This window comes from Myotis davidii, unplaced genomic scaffold (genome assembly GCF_000327345.1).
Source record: "Myotis davidii unplaced genomic scaffold, ASM32734v1 scaffold1, whole genome shotgun sequence".
Lineage (NCBI taxonomy): Eukaryota > Metazoa > Chordata > Mammalia > Chiroptera > Vespertilionidae > Myotis > Myotis davidii.
The window spans coordinates 4524057-4543307 of record NW_006294681.1 but is presented as its reverse complement, the minus strand read 5'-3'; the positions used below and the strand labels follow the sequence as shown (position 1 = coordinate 4543307).

The window sequence follows — 19251 nt, the reverse complement described above, 5'->3', positions numbered from 1 at the left end:
CACTGCAGAAAGAAAAGAAATCTTGGGGAAAATGAAACACTGATATAATCATCATTAAACATTTTTAAATACTATCTCCTAGTAATGGAGCTCTTGTCTTACATTTTACATACACTATGTATTCCATAAAACAACCCTTTAAGATATATTTTTAATAGACATTTAAAGATGAGCCGAAACCGGTTTGGCTCAGTGGATAGAGCGTTGGCCTGCGGACTGAAAGGTCCCAGGTTCGATTCCGGTCAAGGGCATGTACCTTGGTTGCGGGCACATCCCCAGTGGGGGATGTGCAGGAGGCAGCTGATCGATGTTTCTCTCTCATCGATGTTTCTAACTCTCTATCTCTCTCCCTTCCTCTCTGTAAAAAATCAATAAAATAGATTAATAAATAAATAAATAAATAAAGATGAGGGAAGCGCTCAGAGAAGTTACAAAATTTGCCGATCATCACAATAAGAGCATAAGTTAGGATTTAATTCAGTTCTTTTTGATTACAAAGCACTTTTATAATTAGGATGTCTAGCAAAATTGCTGTTAGAAAAATGAAAGCTGTTTGATCTGGGTAAAGTGAGGGTAAAAATTTAGGGAGGAAAAATAAAGCCATTCATTTCTGTTTTCTAATGTGTATATTTTAAAATTTTATTAATAGAATCTTCAAACAACTAACTTTGCCCCAATTCCCTGTTCTTTTCCTCCAGAGGAAAGAAACCCTGAAAGTAGTTTTCTTATCTCTTGTGTTTCTAGAAGGAGTACCTTATCTTTTTTGTGTGTATTTTTGTTTTGTTTCTTGGTTTTTGGTTTTTTCTTTCTCTCAAAGATTATGGTCATGCCAATTATAATTGAACTTGAGGCCCGGTGCATGAATTTGGGCATGGGTGAGGTCCCTAGGCCTGGCCGGACATCAGGGCTGATTAGGTTCCCTGTCTCCCCGCCTCCTCCTTCCCTCGCTGCCTGCATGCTGCCACCATGCGGTTCCCCACCTCCCGCCTCCTCCTCCCCTCGCCACCCGCCACCACCCACCCCTGGTTCCCCGTCCCAGCCCAGGACTCAGCCCCGACTGGGTGAGCAGGACCTTCCGGCCAGGGGGGAGGGACCGGGAGGTTGGCTGCCAGCCCTGAGGAGGGAGCCAGCCCTCAGCCCCCTTAGGAAAGGGACCGTGTCCGCCGCCACCCACCCCTGGTTCCCTGTCCCAGCCTGGGGGCCTGGCCACAATCCTGCGATCGGGGCCTGCCAGCCAGGGGGTGGGACCAGGAGGTTGGTCGGCAAGCCCCATCGGCGATTGGGGCCTGCGGGCTGGGGGCAGCTCCTGCATTGAGTGTCTGCCTCCTGGTGGTCAGTGTGCATCGTAGCAACTGGTCATTCTGGTCGTTCCATTGTAGTGGTCCCTTAGGCGCATACACACACACACACACATACACACACATATACACACATACATACATACATACACTAAGAGGCCCAGTGCACGAAATTCATGCACGGGGGGGCGGGGGTCCCTCAGCCTGGCCTGCACCCTCTCGCAGTCCAGGACCACTTGGGGGATGTCTGCCTGCTGGCTTAGGCATGCTCCCCAGGGGGGATCGGGCCTAAGCTGTCAGTTGGACATTCCTCTTGCAGTCCGGGACCCCTTGTTCCTTACTGCCTGCCTGCTCGCTGCTCCTTGCCTCATCTCGCTGGCTGCTCCTTAGTGTTGCCACTGAGTCAGGAGAGGCTCTTGCCACCTCCACTACGCTCACCAGCTGTGAGCCTGGCTTCTGGCTGAGCGGCGTTTCCCCTGTGGGACCACACTGACCACCAGGGGGCAGCTCCTGCATTGAGCATCTGCCCCCTGGTTGTCAATGCGCATCATAGTGACCGGTCATTCTGGTCGTTCTGCCATAGCGGTCGCTTAAGCTTTTATTATATAGATAGATAACCACAAGGGCATTAAGGAAAGTTTTCGAGTTGTCCAAAAATATCAAAAGTGGGAACAAAATAATACTGAAATATTTGGTTAACTTTTTAAAATTCCAATTTCAAGAACTATGTTTTGTTTATTTCATTTTGCAGATAGCCAGCCATATATCTATAATGCATAATTTGGTAGTATTGCTTTCTAAAAGTTATATAAACCATTATGTAATTCATTGTCTGTCATTTTCCAGCAGCTTAATTTTCTAAACTTTATGACACTTATATGTCTGGTAGACTTTTAAAAAGAATACTTTTGAAATTATTCTGTGTTTGGATTTTGAAAACTTGAACAGCTAAAGGAAATAATTTTTGACATCTGATGAGAGCAGGTTGTGAAACATCTTTAAAAGGATTGTAGAATTTAGGTTCAGCTTTGAAAATGATGTCACCAAATACTGTTTTTTAAACTGTTGAATACTTACTTGAAAATAATCAAATAATAATTATAATTTTAATTTATTCTAATATCTGCAGCATTTTGGTTAATTTTATAAAAGAAGAGTAGGCATTGGTTTTATTTTGAAAGAGAGTAAGCAGTGGCCTTCATTGGAGCTCTTTACTATGCACTTACAAGTTAATGTTCTACTCATAATTTCTAGTTGTGTAGGAGAGTTTATTTCTAGTGTTACACTGTATAACAAATCTGTTATTTTATAGTTGGCCTTGGCAGAATTGTACAAAGATGAAGTGAAATGCAAATCTTCCAAAACTGATAGACCTAAAGCTTCAATCTTTAAAAGCCCACGAACACCACCTCAAAGGTAAGTTTTTCTCTTGTTTTTAAAAATTTTATCCCTTTTTAGTTCACTAATCCCAAATTATTTAAATGGCCTTGAAATCTTTTAAAAATAAACATTATCTAGGTTTTTCAGTGAGGTCTTTCTCACCAATGCCCCTTCCTTTCTTTATCATTTTCTCTTTCTTTCTCTTCATCTTCCTTTCTCATTGCTACCTCTCTGTTGTACAGCTCCTAATACTAACGTTTGTCTTACAAGCCAGCTATGTATGGTGCCAGATGAGTACTGGAGATATTGAGGGATCACTTTGTAAAGTATATGATTATCTAACCACTATACTATACACCTGAAACTAATTCAAAATAATATTGAATATGAACTGTAATTTAAAAATAAAATTTAAAAGAGAAAAGAAGAAAGAGCCACCTGTGGTAGCACGTGGACCCTCAGTATAAGCTTGGCAGGAAAGCGTCCAGTGGCTCCTGCTTGGGGTAGCCTGGGCCTCAGTGTATTGCCCGGAGCTCTAGCAGGATGGGGGCAACCCCACCTCCACTTCCCCCCTGCCCTTAGCAGTGTGAGCCAGCCTTATGTTAGCTTCCGTTAGTAGGGTCTGCTTGCTAGTATCCACTGGTTCTCCAGGGGGACTTTTTCTTCACTTACAGTGAATTGAGAGCTGGTCTGCCCTTCCCTCTCTGTTCAGTTTTGCACATACTAATTTTGGAGAAAGTGTTGAAGGTGACCTTCATTCTTCATCTCTAGTGCTGATATAATTCGCCCACTTTTTGTTTTGTGGGTCAGTTCAGTGCAGATTTGAAACTGATTTGGAGGGAATGGGTAGCTAAAAACATGAGCTCTGATTGTCACCTTATACTTGAAGTCTCCATGTTGATATTTCATAGGTTATATTATCTGTTATTCTTGATTGAAAAAATCTTAAAAGATAAAATAGGATACTAATGTAGAGGCAATTTTGTGTTCTGGAAGACCATTATGAAGTTCGAGTGAGTAGAAATCAGTTTCTACATAGTTAATACACTAAAAAACTTGTTTGTGGTCCAAATTATTTACCTTTAACACGGTTATAATTTTTTAGTCCAGAGAACTCTTAGGAGTAAACCCTCTATGTGTAGCTCTACAGTCTAGGTTTAGGTGTTCACTCTCTCTAAAGGTCTCTTCACTGACGAAGTCCCTAGTGATTGTAGATTCCTCAGGGAAAAGACTTAGCTTTTGGTTGCTAACACTTCTCCCCGCCACACTCCAAGAGCGCATTTATAAGTGATTGCAAAGAATGAGGGAGGAAGGACCAAGCCGGTTCTCATGCTGCATGCTGAGCTTGCTACAGGAATCTCTGCAAACTCCATGAGAAATGATATGAACTGTTCACTATTTATTCCTTAATCCTATTTTTAAAATTAAATATTTTCACAGAAGGCATATAAATTATTCTTTTTACATTAAAGTTACTTTCTAAGACTGTAGCTTTTTATTTAAAGTAGTTTCTGTCTGTATTCTAAGTTTTTATTCACGAAGTGTAATGTTTAAAGGTTCTATTCAAGTGAGCATGAATACAGTGGATTGCACCTAGTTCTACCTTCAACTGGGAAAATAGTGAATGAACTTTTCAAAGAGGCAAAGGAACATGGGGCTGTCCCTCTACATGAAGCCACAAGAGCTTCAGGTGATGACAAAACTAAGGTAAATGCTCAATTTCAAAATTAAGGATGCTACTTATATATTTGATCTCCTCTATAGGTTTTTTAAAAATTGATTTCAGAGAGAGAGGAAGGAAGAGAGGGAGTGAGGGAGGAGAGAGAGAGAAAGAGAGATTTTTGTTCCACTTAGTTATGCATTCATTGGTTGATCTTGTATATGCCCTGTGTTTTGAACCCAAAATCTTAGCATCTCAGGAAGACACTCCAACCAACTGAGCTACTCTCCCAGGGCTATAGTTTTTTATATTATTATATAACACTATTTTTCTAACTGTATATTTCTCCTTTAAATATTTGATTGATTTTTATAAGGTTATAATCTTTTTATTGATGATTGACAGTTGAGGCAGTTTCTTACATTTCTATGCAACTTCTCTATTTACCTTTTTATTTTGAAATAGTTATGCTCACAGGAATTTGCAAAGGGTATACAGAAAGGTGTTGTGTACCTTTCACCCAGTTTTCCCCAATACCCTAATGGCTAATGATGTTATTTGCATTTTCCTAATGGCCTATAATGTTGAACATCTTCTCCGGTGCTTATTTGCCACTCTCTTTATTTTTCCTCTTTAGTAAAATGTCTCTACTTCGGCCCATTTTCAAATTGGATTTTTTTTATAAACAAAATTGTTTGAGAGTTCTTTATTTTTGTGTGTGTATATTTCCTCCTAGACTGTAGCTTGTCTTTTCGTTCTCGTACCAGGGTTTTTTATAAAGCAAAGTTTTAAATTTTGATGAAGTCCAATTGATCTTTTTTTTTTTTTATGAATTATACTTTTAGTATCTTGTCTAAGAACTCTTCACCTAACCTTAGGTCCCAAAGATTTTCTCTGTTATCTAGAAAAGTTTTATAGTTTTCCATTTAAACCTGTGACCCATTTTGAGTTGATTTTGATTAAGTTTAAGTCGAGATTCTTATTTCTACTTGTGCAGAGGACGAATTGTCCCACCATGTTGAAAGGCTCTTTTTCTTTCCTTGGATTATTTTTGTACCTTCTTCAGTTTCTGCAAAACTTTCTAGATGCAGTATTGGTATACTAAAGTGTATTTTTGTGTATAATTGCCATATCTATAATAATAAAAGCATAATATGCTAATTAGACTGGACATCCTTCTGGACAACCTTCCGAACAAAGTCAGGGCTGCGAGGGAAGCCTGGGTCCCGGGTGCTGGAGGGAAGCTGGTGCTAGCAGCTGGGGGAAGGAAGGCCTGCTCTTGCACAAATTTTGTGCATCTGACCTCTAGTGTTCTCATAATTAACATTTCCCAACCTGATTTCTCTTGTCAAATCATTTGGGAGGTTTCCTAAACTACCACATAGTTAACTGGCCAGGGCAAGAAACATAATTTCTTACTTGAATACACCTCTTTGTGTTGTAACATAAGACTTTAATGTTAATATGCTGTTTTCCTGGAAAATATTAACCAGTTTGACTAATTATAGTTAATTTAGTTTTAAAATATATATCACACAGTAGAGGCCCAGTGCATGAGATTCATGCACATGGTGGGGTCCCTCAGCCCGGCCTGCGCCCTCTCACAGTCCGGCACCCCTCGGGGGGATGTCTGCCTGCCGGCTTAGGCCCGATCCCCCAGGCTAAGCCGGCAGTCAGACATCCCTCTCGCCATCTGGGAGCCCTCACTCCTTATCGCCCACCTGCAGAGAAGGTGGGAGAGGCTCCCGCCACTGCCGCTGCGCTTACCAGTCAGAAGCTGAGATTGCTGCTCCTTAGCACTGCCTTGGAGGTGGAAGAGGCTCCCGCCACCACCGCTGTGCTCGCCAGCGGTGAGCCTGGCTTCTGGCTGAGCAGCGCTCCCCCTGTGGGAGCACACTGACCACCAGGGGCAGCTCCTGCATTGAGCATCTGCCCCCTGGTGGTCAGTGCGCTATAGTGACCAGTAGTTCTGCCGTTCGGTTGATTTGCATATTAGGCCTTTATTATATAGGATTATTGCAACATACTGCTTAATAAGCCTTACAGAATTTTTAACTCACTTGCTTTGTATTTTAGTCCTTTACAGGTGGAGGATACAGATTGGGTAATTCCATTTGTAAACAGTCTGAATATATCTATGGAGAAAATCAGATGCAAGATGTAGGTACAGTAATCAAAGTGAAAAATTATAGATATTTGCCTCTAGTTACTACTGTTTATTTTAAAATTAAAAGTTGGTAATATAAATATCTTTTTGTTTTCTTAATTTGTAAAACAGATTAAAAGGCCTAATTTGTAAGTTTTCAGTCTCAAATTTTATCTTTTGTATCCCTAATGTGCCTTGCATTTAGAGATACATAACTATTTGTTGAAAGAATTGTATGATTCACTGTAAAATAAGCTTACATATGTATGATGATGATGATGATTACAAATGGTGTACTGTTACCACATAGAATGAGCAGAGTTGTGAACATAGCAATACCTAAGTCATTATTTCATTTACCTTTTGAAATTTCGGAGTTATAACTTTATTTTAAGCATGTAGTTTAGCCTTTGCGGGTCCCTAGAAATTCTGTCTTGCACCTTGGAATGAATATTTAAGTTCTGTATTAGAAAATATGGACACAGAAGGAGAAGGTGGGTGCAGACTGCAGCTGAATGATCTCATTGCTTTTGTTTTCTCAATGAACTAGAAATAATTGTGCCTTGAAGCCAGGGCCCAGGTGAGGGACCTGTGGGACCTTTGGTGTTTCAGCCATGGTCCATTTGTTAAGCTAACTACAGATCTGCTTAGCAGACACACATGGTTTCACGTATGTCTTTATTTTAACTGTGAATAAGGAGAGTACAAATAACTCCATATTTTAAATTAAGTAAGTTGTTTAAAATTACATTTAAAACTTAAGATTGTTTGATGCAAATAATTTTTGTATTTTCTTTATCTTTATTTTTTTTCTGTGCTCAAAAGGTTCAGATTTTGCTTAAGTTATGGAGCAATGGTTTCAGTTTAGATGATGGAGAATTGAGACCGTACAATGATCCAGTGAATGCTCAATTTCTGGAGTCTGTTAAAAGAGGGTAAGCTGTATTATTGTGTTCTATTTGTTATTCAGGGTGGGAGTTTTTGTTTTGTTTTGTTTTGTTTTTGTTTTTTAAGCAGAATGCCATTCAGTAGGACTCTACTGGTATCTAAGAATTGGATTATGTAAGTGACTCCTGGGGGAAGGGTATTTCTAAGTATATAAAGGACATATTATTGTCTATAAGTTACTGTTTTCACCTGTGGGGAGTGGGAAAGCAGTAAGACATCATCCCTTTAAAAATCTGATGAAGCTATGGTCCCAACTCTAAGAAGAACCACCTCAGTATAATCAATTAACTGATTAGCATGTAGTTGCCATCCTCTAAGCCACTGTCCTGCTTACTGTTGACAGGGTGACTCATTGCATGTATGCCTGAAATTCAGCAGCTTATATTAGAAATCTTTTAAAGTGGCATTACTGCTGGCAGAAGATTTCAAAAGGTTAGTTTGAAGTTATAATTTATGAAAGTAAACCAATATACAGTACCCTGACCCGCCTTAAGAACATCATAACTCACTAGCCCTTACTGAAGAATAAGATATTTTACTGAGATATTGGTGATGAACTGGGAAATTTAAGTAGCTGTAAAGGGACTGGAGTAGGAGGTTATACTCCACCCAGGAACTGAAGACAGGGCTTTTCCAAGTGATGAAACATATCCAAGTGGAGTAGAGATGAAACTCATTGAAGTTGAGATAGTGGAAGAACACTCTGGAGAAAGGGTATTTTAGAACATTAATTAGCATGAATTTTGAATTTGAATTCATCAGAGATAATGTCAGGATATCAAAAAAAGGCAAGAAATGCTGTAAGCTCTAGGCAGTATGCTGAAGTCATTGAGAAAGGTGGGAGGCTGACCTGGGAGGCAGTATATGATAGTTTAAGTCAGTGCTTCAGACTGGGTAGGGTTCATCTGCTAAGTGAAGATCAGCAGTACAGTTGAAATTGATGCTTATTTCAAGATGGTAGAAGAAAAGAACTTATTGATGACGAATGTATTATAGATGAAAACTAATTTGTTAAGTGAAAATAATGTATAAACTTTGTAGTCTACTGTTCACACAGTATGATATACTAATTTTTTAAAAAATTTGAATCACACCATATTCTCAAACAAATTCTGATCAAGAATAGTTTTAGAAAAGACCCCTTGAAAGCAGTGATTGATATCAGACAGTGATTGTCAGCTATGTAATTGTTGTTCCCTTTTTATAACAAATATTTTGTAATACATCTTCAGTATCTCCAAAGAAAAATTCATAAATCTATGTATATTATTTCCAAAAAATTAAAGTAAATTTTATCTTACAAATATTGAGGGACTAAAAGAAAGTAATTTACCATAAAATTATACTTATTTCAGTTTCTAAATACCTGAGTATGACCACACCAGAAGATACAACAAAGCAGCCAGATAATTTGCACTTATGTGCAGACTAGCACTTCTCACATAAATGTGACAGGCATAAAAACAGAATAGGGAGATATAGGAAGTTGGCAACTTCATTACTATAAGTGGCAGTGCAAACAGGGATTTGTTCTAAACAAAAGAAGTTGCAGTCTTCCCTCAGTTTATATGGAAGATGGAAATTGCAAAGCATATTAAAACAGTACACACACAAAAACAGGTTTTGAGGTTTTGCTTATATGTAAGACAGAGCCTAAGCCTTGGGTTTTAGGCTCAGACATTATAAACAGTGTCATTCGTCATCATATGACTCTCTGGCAGGGTATTCAGTGGTTCTGTGGAACCTGAGACAAGTCTTCATTGTGCAGGTGGCTCCCCCGTGTCAGAGCATCATTCATCCCCCGCCCTGACTGGGCAGCAGCACTCAGCAGCCACACAACAATCCAAAATATCCCTATCATTTTGAAAACCTCTTCCAGGAGTTTGGAAAGAAATACCTGCATTAACTGTTATGTCCTCATAGGAATTTCCTAGTGTTAATTTAGGTAAGAATTGCTGCCTTACAATTTATCAGAAGCACTCCAAGATCACTATAACAAAAAATCCCTGTGTTGAGAATCTCTAAGGAATGATGTGATGCAACTTTAAGAAAGAAATATCTATAGATAAAGAAATATCAATCATCACAGAAACGTTTATATTACAACTTTTTGTAAAAATTGTGGTTTTCCAGTATAGCTCACAACTTGATTATATCAATATCAACAGTATAGATTTTTTTTTTCCAAAAATTAACTAAAACCTTTTTCCCTTTTTTAAAAGAGAAATTCCCCCAGAGCTTCAGCGACTGGTCCATGGTGGCCAACTGAACTTGGATATGGAGGATCATCAGGATCAAGAATACATAAAACCCAGATTGAAGTTCAAGGCTTTTAGTGGAGATGGACAAAAACTTGGAAGGTAGAATCCTAAAATGAGAAAAATACTTGTGTGTGTTCAACATGAATTTCCTTTGGGAATATATCAAAATAATCTAGAAAGTAAAAACTAAAACTTTGCTGATGGAATTAGAGATGCAAATCTGGTGTCAATATTAGTAGCTAATACTTAGATAGCAGTTACCTCATTTTTGGCTCTCTAAGCACTTTACATACATTAACTCATTTAGTCTTCACACCACTTTTCCCGATGGATCCTGTTATCCCTCCTTTTGCAGATGCAGTATTTTGCCCAAATTGATTGAGGTGGGAAGTGATTAGCATGTAGGATTCAAACCAGGAGCTCTGGCTCCAGAGTCTGTGCTTTTACCATTAGACCATCTTGTCTCTATCTTAATTACATAGTGTCAGAGGGGGATATTGGAAGGGGTTGTTGATTAGATAAAACAATAGATATCTTAGATCATAGCTTTAAGTATGCTTAGGTGCCACTGAGCTCTTGCAGCAAAGTAGTGTGCTTAAGTTGGTTTTTCTCAATACATTTTAAGCAGCCAAAGTCTTTCTTCAAGTTATGGAAGCCCAATATGTATTTAAAACACATATGAAATCTGAGTTCCCCTGATTGTAAGAGAAGGAGGAATTATCTGAGACATTTCCCAAGGACCCCTTGGATTCTGCTGAGCATAATTTAGAAACCAATGTGCATGGTATAGTCTATGAGTGGACTTCTTTATAACAGCCTGGCTTAAAAGACTCTTCATAAATCTTGTAAAATAAGTTAGTACAGGTTACCCTCCATTTGTCCACATTATCACTACAGGTGACCTGTGGAATTGATGCATCAGTCATGTGTCCCACATACCCTTTTGTGCATGTTTTATTCCTTTTCATATAATTCCTTCCCTTCCAAGTTCTTTTCATTTGCACTGGGCACACTGGTTCTCTACTCCCCTCTCAGAATAGGAAAGAATTCAGTATCGGTTCTTTATCCTTGTCTTTTATATCTCAAGTCTCTATTTCTGTATCCTTTTCTACTTTTGTTATTGGAGAAAAACCTTCCTCATCTTCCCCCGTCACTAGTGGGAGTGGAGTTCTTGAGGTACCGCTGGAATAAGCATTTCCAGAGACTTCCACAGGAGGACGATATATAGTAGAAAACTTTATTTCTATGGAATTACACCCCTCAGTTTCCAAAGTCCCATTTCCCTTAGTCCAGTCATAGAAGGAGTGTAGCTGGGGTTTCAGTAAAGCTAAAATCAGAGCCAAGCTCCAGAGTTTTTGTTCCATGTTGGAGTCAGATCCAGTTCAGTATCAAGCTAGTTGCAGTCCATTAGTCCTTTGTGTGTCCACATGGTCGTGGGCCACATGGGAGAATGCAAGGAAGCCAAGTGTGCCAAGAGCATAAGAGAATGAGCTTCTTTGTTTAGGGGATTATATATCCCAAATTTCCATGCACTTGCAGTGGCCACACTCATTCTGGCCAACCATCTCTGTCACCAGGTGCGATTGACTGGCAAGTACCTTTCCTCTGTCATCTCAGCTTTACTGGGCATGTGTTTATCTTCCCTATGTCCAGTCCTCTCTCCCCAGTGTTTTGCAGGGAACATGCCTGTAATGTCTAGCCTTCCCTTTGCTCCTTTCCTACCCTATCTCATAAACGGGATATGCAAATTGACCATCACTCCATCACAAAGATGGCAGTGCCCAGGCCCCTCAGCTCTGCTGGAGGAGCAGAGGCAGGCAGCACAGCTGGACCTGCCCCCAGGAGTCTTCCAGTCCTTTCAGTCCCACTGGCGGCTAGCCTGCAAGCGGGCCCCGCAGAGAGCAGACAGCAGGGCCTGCTTGCAGGTCACTGCAGTGACCGGGCGAGCAGGCAAGCGGGCCCTGCAGAGAGCAGAGAACCATGGGGAGCGGGCCTAAGCCATCAGTAGGACATCCCCTGAGGGCTCCTGGATTGGAGAGGGTGCAGGTTGGGCTGAGGGAACCCACCTCATGCATGAATTTTATGCACTGGGTCTCTAGTCTATATATATAAAAACCTAAGCAACTGTTACAACTGAATGACCAGAACTACCGAAATGACCGGTCAACCAGTTGCTATGACGTGCACTGACCACCAAAAGGCAGACACTCAATGCAGGAGCTGTCCCCTGGTGGTCAGTGCACTCCCATAGCCAACCCCCCCAGCCAGCCAGCCAACCTCCTGCGGCCCCTCCCCCCAGCCGGCCAACCTCTCGTGACACCTCCCCCTGGCTGGCTGGCCCCCCGATAGGCCTCAATCGCCAGCCAGGCTGAGGAACCCCACCCATGCACGAATTCGTGCACCGGTCCTCTAGTTATTAATAACTAGCAAATTACAATGCCATCACTTTTAGAGACTGATTTCTGAGACATGTAGGAAATACAAGTACATATGTTAACCTGCCTTTTTTTAAGACCCAAGCACATCCTTCAGTGCCCAGCCACTAGATTTTGTTTGATAAAGTGTTCTAGGACTTAATGGTACAGGCACACCTTATAGTATTGCACTTTAGTTTATTGAGCTTCATAGATGCTGCATTTTTTTTTTACAAACTGAAGGCAAGACCCTTCACCAGCAAAAAGATTACGACTTGCCTTATTGTGGTACTAGCTTTATTGTGGTGGTCTGGAACCAAACCTGAATCTCTGAGGTATGCCTGTATAACATACCTTTGTACCCCAATATTTCCTCTATTTTACAAATGACAGAGCTGGGATTCAAAGAGATTAATTTACTTAAGTTTATACAGTAAACATGGCTGAGATTTGAAACCAAGTCTTTCTGTGCTCTTAGTCATTCTTTGATGTTAACTCAAAGTTGCTCAGATTTCTGACTAAAGGCCGGTGTTTACTAAACAGTTTCATGAAATTTCAAAGGGACAAAGAAGGAAGGAGTACACAAATAGGCTTTTCAAAGAGATTGGATAAACTAAATCAAAATCATAGGGTCCAAAATAACTGTAATATAATGAAAGAGCTTGGAAGAAGTATAGGAGACCAAAGGGGCCATGTTCTTGCTAGTCCGGAAGCCAGGCGGGGGCTAGCTGGAGAGCCAGGGATCAGTCTCAGTGGTTATGCCACTGTCTTCAGTTTGTTCATGTCTTATGTGTTTGCATTTGTTTGCTAACTCTTTCATTCTTATTTCATAGCCTTACCCCTGAAATTGTCAGTACACCTTCCTCCCCAGAAGAGGAGGAGAAGTCAATACTTAATGCAGCTGTTCTGATTGATGATTCAGTGCCAACAACAAAAATTCAAATCAGGCTGGCAGATGGGAGTCGTTTGATACAAAGATTCAACAGTACGCACAGGTGAGCTTCTAGTTTACTCTCACACATAGGGTTACTGATCTGTGTAAACTGAATGTGACTGGAGTAATGAAGAATATGAAATTCTTTAGATTTGCAGTAAGTTTTTGACAAAGGGGAAAAAAACTTTAAAAGGATAATAGCTGTGTGTAAGAAGTGAAATACTTAGTAATTAAACATCCTTTGTAAACTCCACATATTAATGCAAATCCAGGTACTACTCAAAAAAACAAAATCATTAAAAGCTGCAGTTTTGCACTGTTGCTAAAACCACATAAAGTGGAATCAGATTTAATTTAATATTAAAACCTTACTTGGACTTTACTCATATAAAAATTTATGATAGTACTAATTGGGTTAACTTCGTAATATAAACTTATACTGTAAAGTTTAATTGTGCTTGTCAAGTACTTCAAATAAACCATTTTAAATGCCATTTCACCATTCACTTGTAAATTAACACTTGTGCGAATACGATTATTTTTGTTTATTGTATGCCTTTGCAGGGATACATTTATGATTTAAGTTGAGTATTGTGTATATGTGAAAGAAATTCTTTTTTTACTTTAAATCATTTTTTTATTTTTCAATTACAGTTGATATACAGTATCATATTAGTTTCAGGTGTACAATCCAGTGATTAGACATTATATTACTTACTAAGTGATCATCCTGATAAATCTCATACCCATTTCTCAGCATATATAGTTATAAGAATATTATTGACTATATTCCCTATGCTATACTTTATATCCCCATGACGGTTCTGTAACTACCAGTTTGTACTTCTTAATCCTTTCACCTTTTTCACTCATTCCCCCTCCCATCTGGCAACCGTCAAACTGCATCTATGAGCCTGTTTCTGTTCTGCTTGTTCATTTGTTTTTTAGGTTCAATTATTGGTGGATTTGTATTTATTGCCATTTTATCGTTCATTTTCACCCGAGATGGGCAGTCCAGTTGCCTCCCCTATGTGCACACCCTCCTCTTGTAGCTGAGCCTTGATTGCTGTTGGCACCTCAATGGGAGGGATTTACCCCCAGCTGATAGACTGCGAGGACTGGCTGGGACCACCATGGAGTATCAGCTGTGCAGTCCCACCCACAGAGTAGGACTTCCTTCAGTGCAGCTCTGTTGCCTGCTGAGTCTGCCATTTGAGTTTGTCACTTGTGGAGGTGGTTGGGTGTTACTTCTATGTGATCTAAAGCTGTCCATCGGGTGTGCTGGCTGTGGGGCCTCCTGGGAGGTTCGGGCCAAGGTTAGCCACCCCTTGTGTTTGCCTGGGGCCAACTGGCATGAGTTACAAAGCAGTCTGCTGATGGCTGCTACGTGTGCTGGGCTTGGAGGTGCCCAGGAGAGGCCAAGCTGTGGACCACGGCTGGGTGCCACCAGTGTCCGGCCCGGTGCCACTTAGTGAGAGGTAAAGCACATGCCAAAATCAGATGCTACTCATTTGAAAGATTTTAGGAATGTGTGAAGCATGAGCCAAGACAGGCTGTTTGTATGGAAAAGCCACTGGAATCACTTGGGCAGGCCTGTAAGTTGGGTGGGCCTGCAAAGTGGGTGGGGCGGGTCTCAGGAGATCACCAGGACAGGACTAGCAGTGTTAGCCAATTTGGTGGAGACTCAGATGTGGCACTCACCTGCCAGTTCTGTTGGGGGAGGGCTCAGGAAAGGAGCAATGGCCTCTGCCAGCACTTTTCTCTGGGGAAAAACTACCCCTCCAGCTCTTTTCCTGCTGCCACCCCACCCCATGTCAGACAAGTCAGTTCTTCTCAGTATGTCCCTGGTAGCTTTCGAGCAGCTGCCCCAGTGCTGGAGCTCTGAGGAAGTGCATTCAAGTAAGTCCATGCACGGGCCCTTTAGGAGGAACTGCCTGTGGCCCTTAGTTGGTTAGAGCCTCATCCCCATACACCAGGGCACATACAAGAATCAACCAATGAATGCATAAATAAGTGAACAACAAATTAATGTTTCTCTCTCTCCTCCTTCCCTCCCTCTCCTTTTCTTCCCTCTCTCAAATCAATAAATAAAAATACAAAAGAAGAACTGCCTGGGACTCCAGAAGCCCTCTGTCTCACGCATCCACAATCCCCACTGGTGTCTATATAGCCAGAAGGTGTGGGGACTTCTTAGCATGGAGGACCTGATTTGGAGCTGGGTCCCTTCGCTCCTCAGGGGGGCTGCCGCAGCCAAGATATCCCTCCCACTTTTATTTGCCACATATGAGTGTGGGACCAGCCCCATTCTGCGTCTCCGCCTCTCCTGCCAGTCTCCATGTGACTTCTTTATGTTCTCAGTTGTAGGACTTCTGTTCAGCTAGATTTCAGTTGGTTCTGAAGTGTGGTTGTTCTGTAGTTATAATTTTGATGTAGTTGTAGGAGAATGTGAGTATGGCATTTACTGATGCCACCATCTTGACCAGAAGTCCTATGTGAAAGTAATGTTTAAAAACTATTCTTATGACTTACACTTTTCATAGTTTCAGCTCACTTTGACAGAGGCCAATTTGAGGTACCTTTCTTTTTCTGGGTCGAGCGCTGCTAAAATATTTTATACTCTGATAAAAGTAGGGCCTTCACTTTTCATTATAATGACATGGTTGGCATTTATTTTGTGCATAACTCATCTGAAGATTGTCTCTTTTTTACAGTAAAAGTAGATACTGGGTACACTCCAAAGTTAATCCTCATATTTTGTCTTACCTCTAAACTAAATCCATCCATTGAAATAGTGTAAATTAAAGAAAATTACAACACATTTAAATAAGGATTAGAATTATGTGATTTTTATTATTATCTAATTTTAGCTAAAAGCTTACATGGCAATAAGACTTCTGTATCACAAATTATTTTTATCTTATTTCTCAGGATCCTGGATGTTCGGGACTTCATTGTACAGTCCCGTCCTGAATTTGCAAATCTTGACTTTATTCTTATAACTTCATTTCCAAGCAAAGAGCTAACCGATGAAAGCCTGACACTACAAGAAGCAGGTATTATTAACACTGTGATTCTCCAGCAACTGAAATAATGCTGCTCCTATTCATGTAGTAACACAAAGGAGAGATGATGTGCCATATTAATAAGGAAAACTTACTTATACAAGTACCAAATTGTTTTTATAATTTATACAGATGCATTTTGGTTTTATTTTTATTTTATCCTCCAGCCTTAGTATAGATGAATTTGGACTAGGAGTAGATCTTGAGATAGTTATCTTTGAATTATTATTTGTAGGGCTGTCTTAAGTAGATAGCTTTTAAATATCCACAAACCAATTTGTTACATGCCCAGAGTTCATGTAAAAACATTTGTTGGCAGAGAAAATTAACACAATTCCATTTTGATAAATTTGGTAAAATTTGCAGTAAAGTTTCTTGATGATGCATTGATCAAGAGCCATTAAGGAATTTTCTGATCAAATGTTTTGAAAATGTATAATATATACTAAAGAGTATCTTTATTCTGATTTTGAAATACTTTGATCATGCAACGATTATTTCTCCTATTAAGATATTATACATCCTTTTTACTTACTGACTTAGCTGTATTACTGTTCAGCCTTGTATTTTATGGAACTGTGAACATTATAAACTTGACACAAACATAAAGGTCAGCTATTGCTGAGATGCAGTAAACAGCACTTTAAAAAAGAGGAGTCACAGTCCCTCCCAGAGCTTGCCTTGATCACATTCATTTATTCAGTCAACACATTTTTCTAGGGAGCCCACTATAGATACTAAACTGTTCTCAGTGTCAAAGCCAGAAAGTTTTCTACTTCAGAACAAAACTAGTATAGAAATACAGGAATGTCAGTTCTGTCAGGCCCAATGGAACTGAAGAAAGACCAGCGGAAAGGTTTGCTTTCCTGCTGCCCATTTAGAAAACATTCATAAAATAACATTATTACACTTCCCGGACACCACTTCATCTTAGGTCACCCACTCCTGGTTAGTTTTCTATTGCTGCTATAACAAGTTACTGTAAACTTAGTGGCTCATAACAGCGGAGATTTATTATCCTCTAATTCTATAGGTTAAACTAGTGTCACTGGGCTAAAATCAGGTGCTGACAGGACTGCATTCTTTCGGGAGACTCTGGGAGAAGCATTTCCTGGCCTTTTCAACTTCTGGAGGCCACTTGCATTGGTAGGCCTGTGGCCCTCTGTTCCCATCTTCAAAGCCAGCAACATTGTATCTTTCTAATGGTTCTGTCATCATATTTCTGTGACAACAGCCAGGAAAGGTTCTCTGCTTTTAAGGACTCATGTGATTACATTGGGCCCACAAGGTAATCCAGGATTATCTCCTCATCTTAAGGTCTATAGTAACCTTAACCACATCTTTAAAGTCCCTTTTACCATGTAAAGTAGCATCTCAGATTCCTTCTGCAGGCTCCAGGGGTGAATCTGTTCTTTGCCTCTTCCAACTTGTAGAGGCTGCTGGCATCCCCTCACTTATGGCTGTATCCCTCCAGTCTCTGCTTCTGTTCTTACCTCTTGTAGTCCCAACTTTAATTCTGCTTTTCTCTTACAAGGATCTTTGTGATTATATTTTGTTTTCCTAGATAATCCAGGATAATCTCTCAAAATGCTTACTATAATTACACCTGCAAAATGCACACATTTGAGCATTAGAACATGAGCATTTTGTGGGGCCATTCTACCTACCACAGTTTACTCCCACCTCAAAAAGTTCACATCCATCCCAAATAAAGTTACCCCATCCAGAGGTGCTCAAAAGTCTCAGACTATTACAGCATCAACTTCAAATGCAATATCTTATCTGAATTTCACCCTCTCAAAAATTCCAAATCTCATTTTAATCATCTAAGATAGGTATGAGTAAGGATTTGGGTGTGATTCCTGAAAGATACTTTTTCTCGGTCTGTGAACCTAGAACCAGTTATCTTCTCCCAAATATGAAGGTAGGACAGGCATAGAATTACAATTATGGACTTCCTGTTCAAAGAATCAGAAAATGGAATGAAAAAAGGAGCTACCAGTGCCAGGCAATTTAGAAAATTGGCCAGGCACACTCCGTTCGGTTTCAAAGCCGGGGCATCGTCTTCTGTGGCTGGCAGCACCATTCTCTAGGCTTGTGGATATCCTAGAGCAGTGGTCGGCAAACTGCAGCTCGCAAGCCACATGCGGCTCTTTGGCCCCTTGAGTGTGGCCACGAAGTTTCAATCACACTGTACATGCGCGCCCGCACGTGGTATTTTGTGGAAGAACCACACTCAAGGGCCTGCAGTTTGCCGACCACTGTCCTAGAGGACATCCTTTCAGAGTTGTAACTTTTTCATGAAAGGCAGCACATGTGTGCAGCTGAGTAGTTTTGTCAACTTATTTCTTAACTGTGGAATTCTGGGAGGTCTGATCATCTCTCATTTCACACACTCTCTATACCTTTCCAATTAAGATGGCCATGTCTGCTGGTATAACATTCTCAAAAAACATGTGGACCTTCTGTTTATGTTACGGGGATTCACTGTAGACCAGAGGCTCCTCCACATATTTTTCCTGGATAATCCCAACTCTTTCTGACTTTTTCTGAGATGGCTGGAGGGTCTGTAAGTCATACCCCTAATCTCTTCAAAGAATCTTTTATGTGACTAAATACTCAGGCCTTCTTTATCTTTCTTGAGTATTAGCAAAAGTTGTACAACTATCCCCTTTTCTCTTTCACTAGAGCAGGCTTTCCTAAATCTCTTCATTTTTTAAAAAAAATGTTTTTATTGATTTTAGAGGTAAAGGAAAGGAAAGGGATAGAAAGATAGAAACATCAATGAGAAAGAAGCATAGATTGGCTGCCTCCTACATGCTCCCTACTAGGGATCGAGCCCACAACCCTGGCATGTGCCCTGACCGGGAATGGAACCAATGTTCTCTTGGTGCATGGGTCAGCGCTTAACCAATAAGCCACACCAGCCAGGCCTGAATCTCTTCATTTTAATGTCTTTTTTCCATCTGAGTAGGCTGAGAATTTCCAAGTTATCAAGTCCTATTTTCTTTATATTTATTTAACAGTTGTTCTCTCAATTTATCTGTCTCCTTCCATATATATATATATGTATGTATGTGCCTAAGTGACGGTTACAACCGAGCAACCGGAACGAACAGTCAACCATTTGCTCTGATGCACACTGACT

General features: G+C 40.3%; 1 protein-coding gene across 1 annotated transcript in view; it reads left to right on the top strand.

Moving 5' to 3' along the window:
- The window catches only part of UBXN2B (UBX domain protein 2B), a 29663-nt gene that overhangs the window by 6935 nt on the left and 3477 nt on the right, over window positions 1-19251 (top strand). The window contains exons 2-8 of the mRNA XM_006769117.2: window positions 2611-2714; window positions 4235-4385; window positions 6415-6498; window positions 7310-7419; window positions 9655-9792; window positions 12941-13102; window positions 15970-16094. Coding sequence (XP_006769180.1) covers window positions 2611-2714; window positions 4235-4385; window positions 6415-6498; window positions 7310-7419; window positions 9655-9792; window positions 12941-13102; window positions 15970-16094 — 874 coding nt within the window. The remainder of the gene's footprint in view (window positions 1-2610; window positions 2715-4234; window positions 4386-6414; window positions 6499-7309; window positions 7420-9654; window positions 9793-12940; window positions 13103-15969; window positions 16095-19251) is intronic.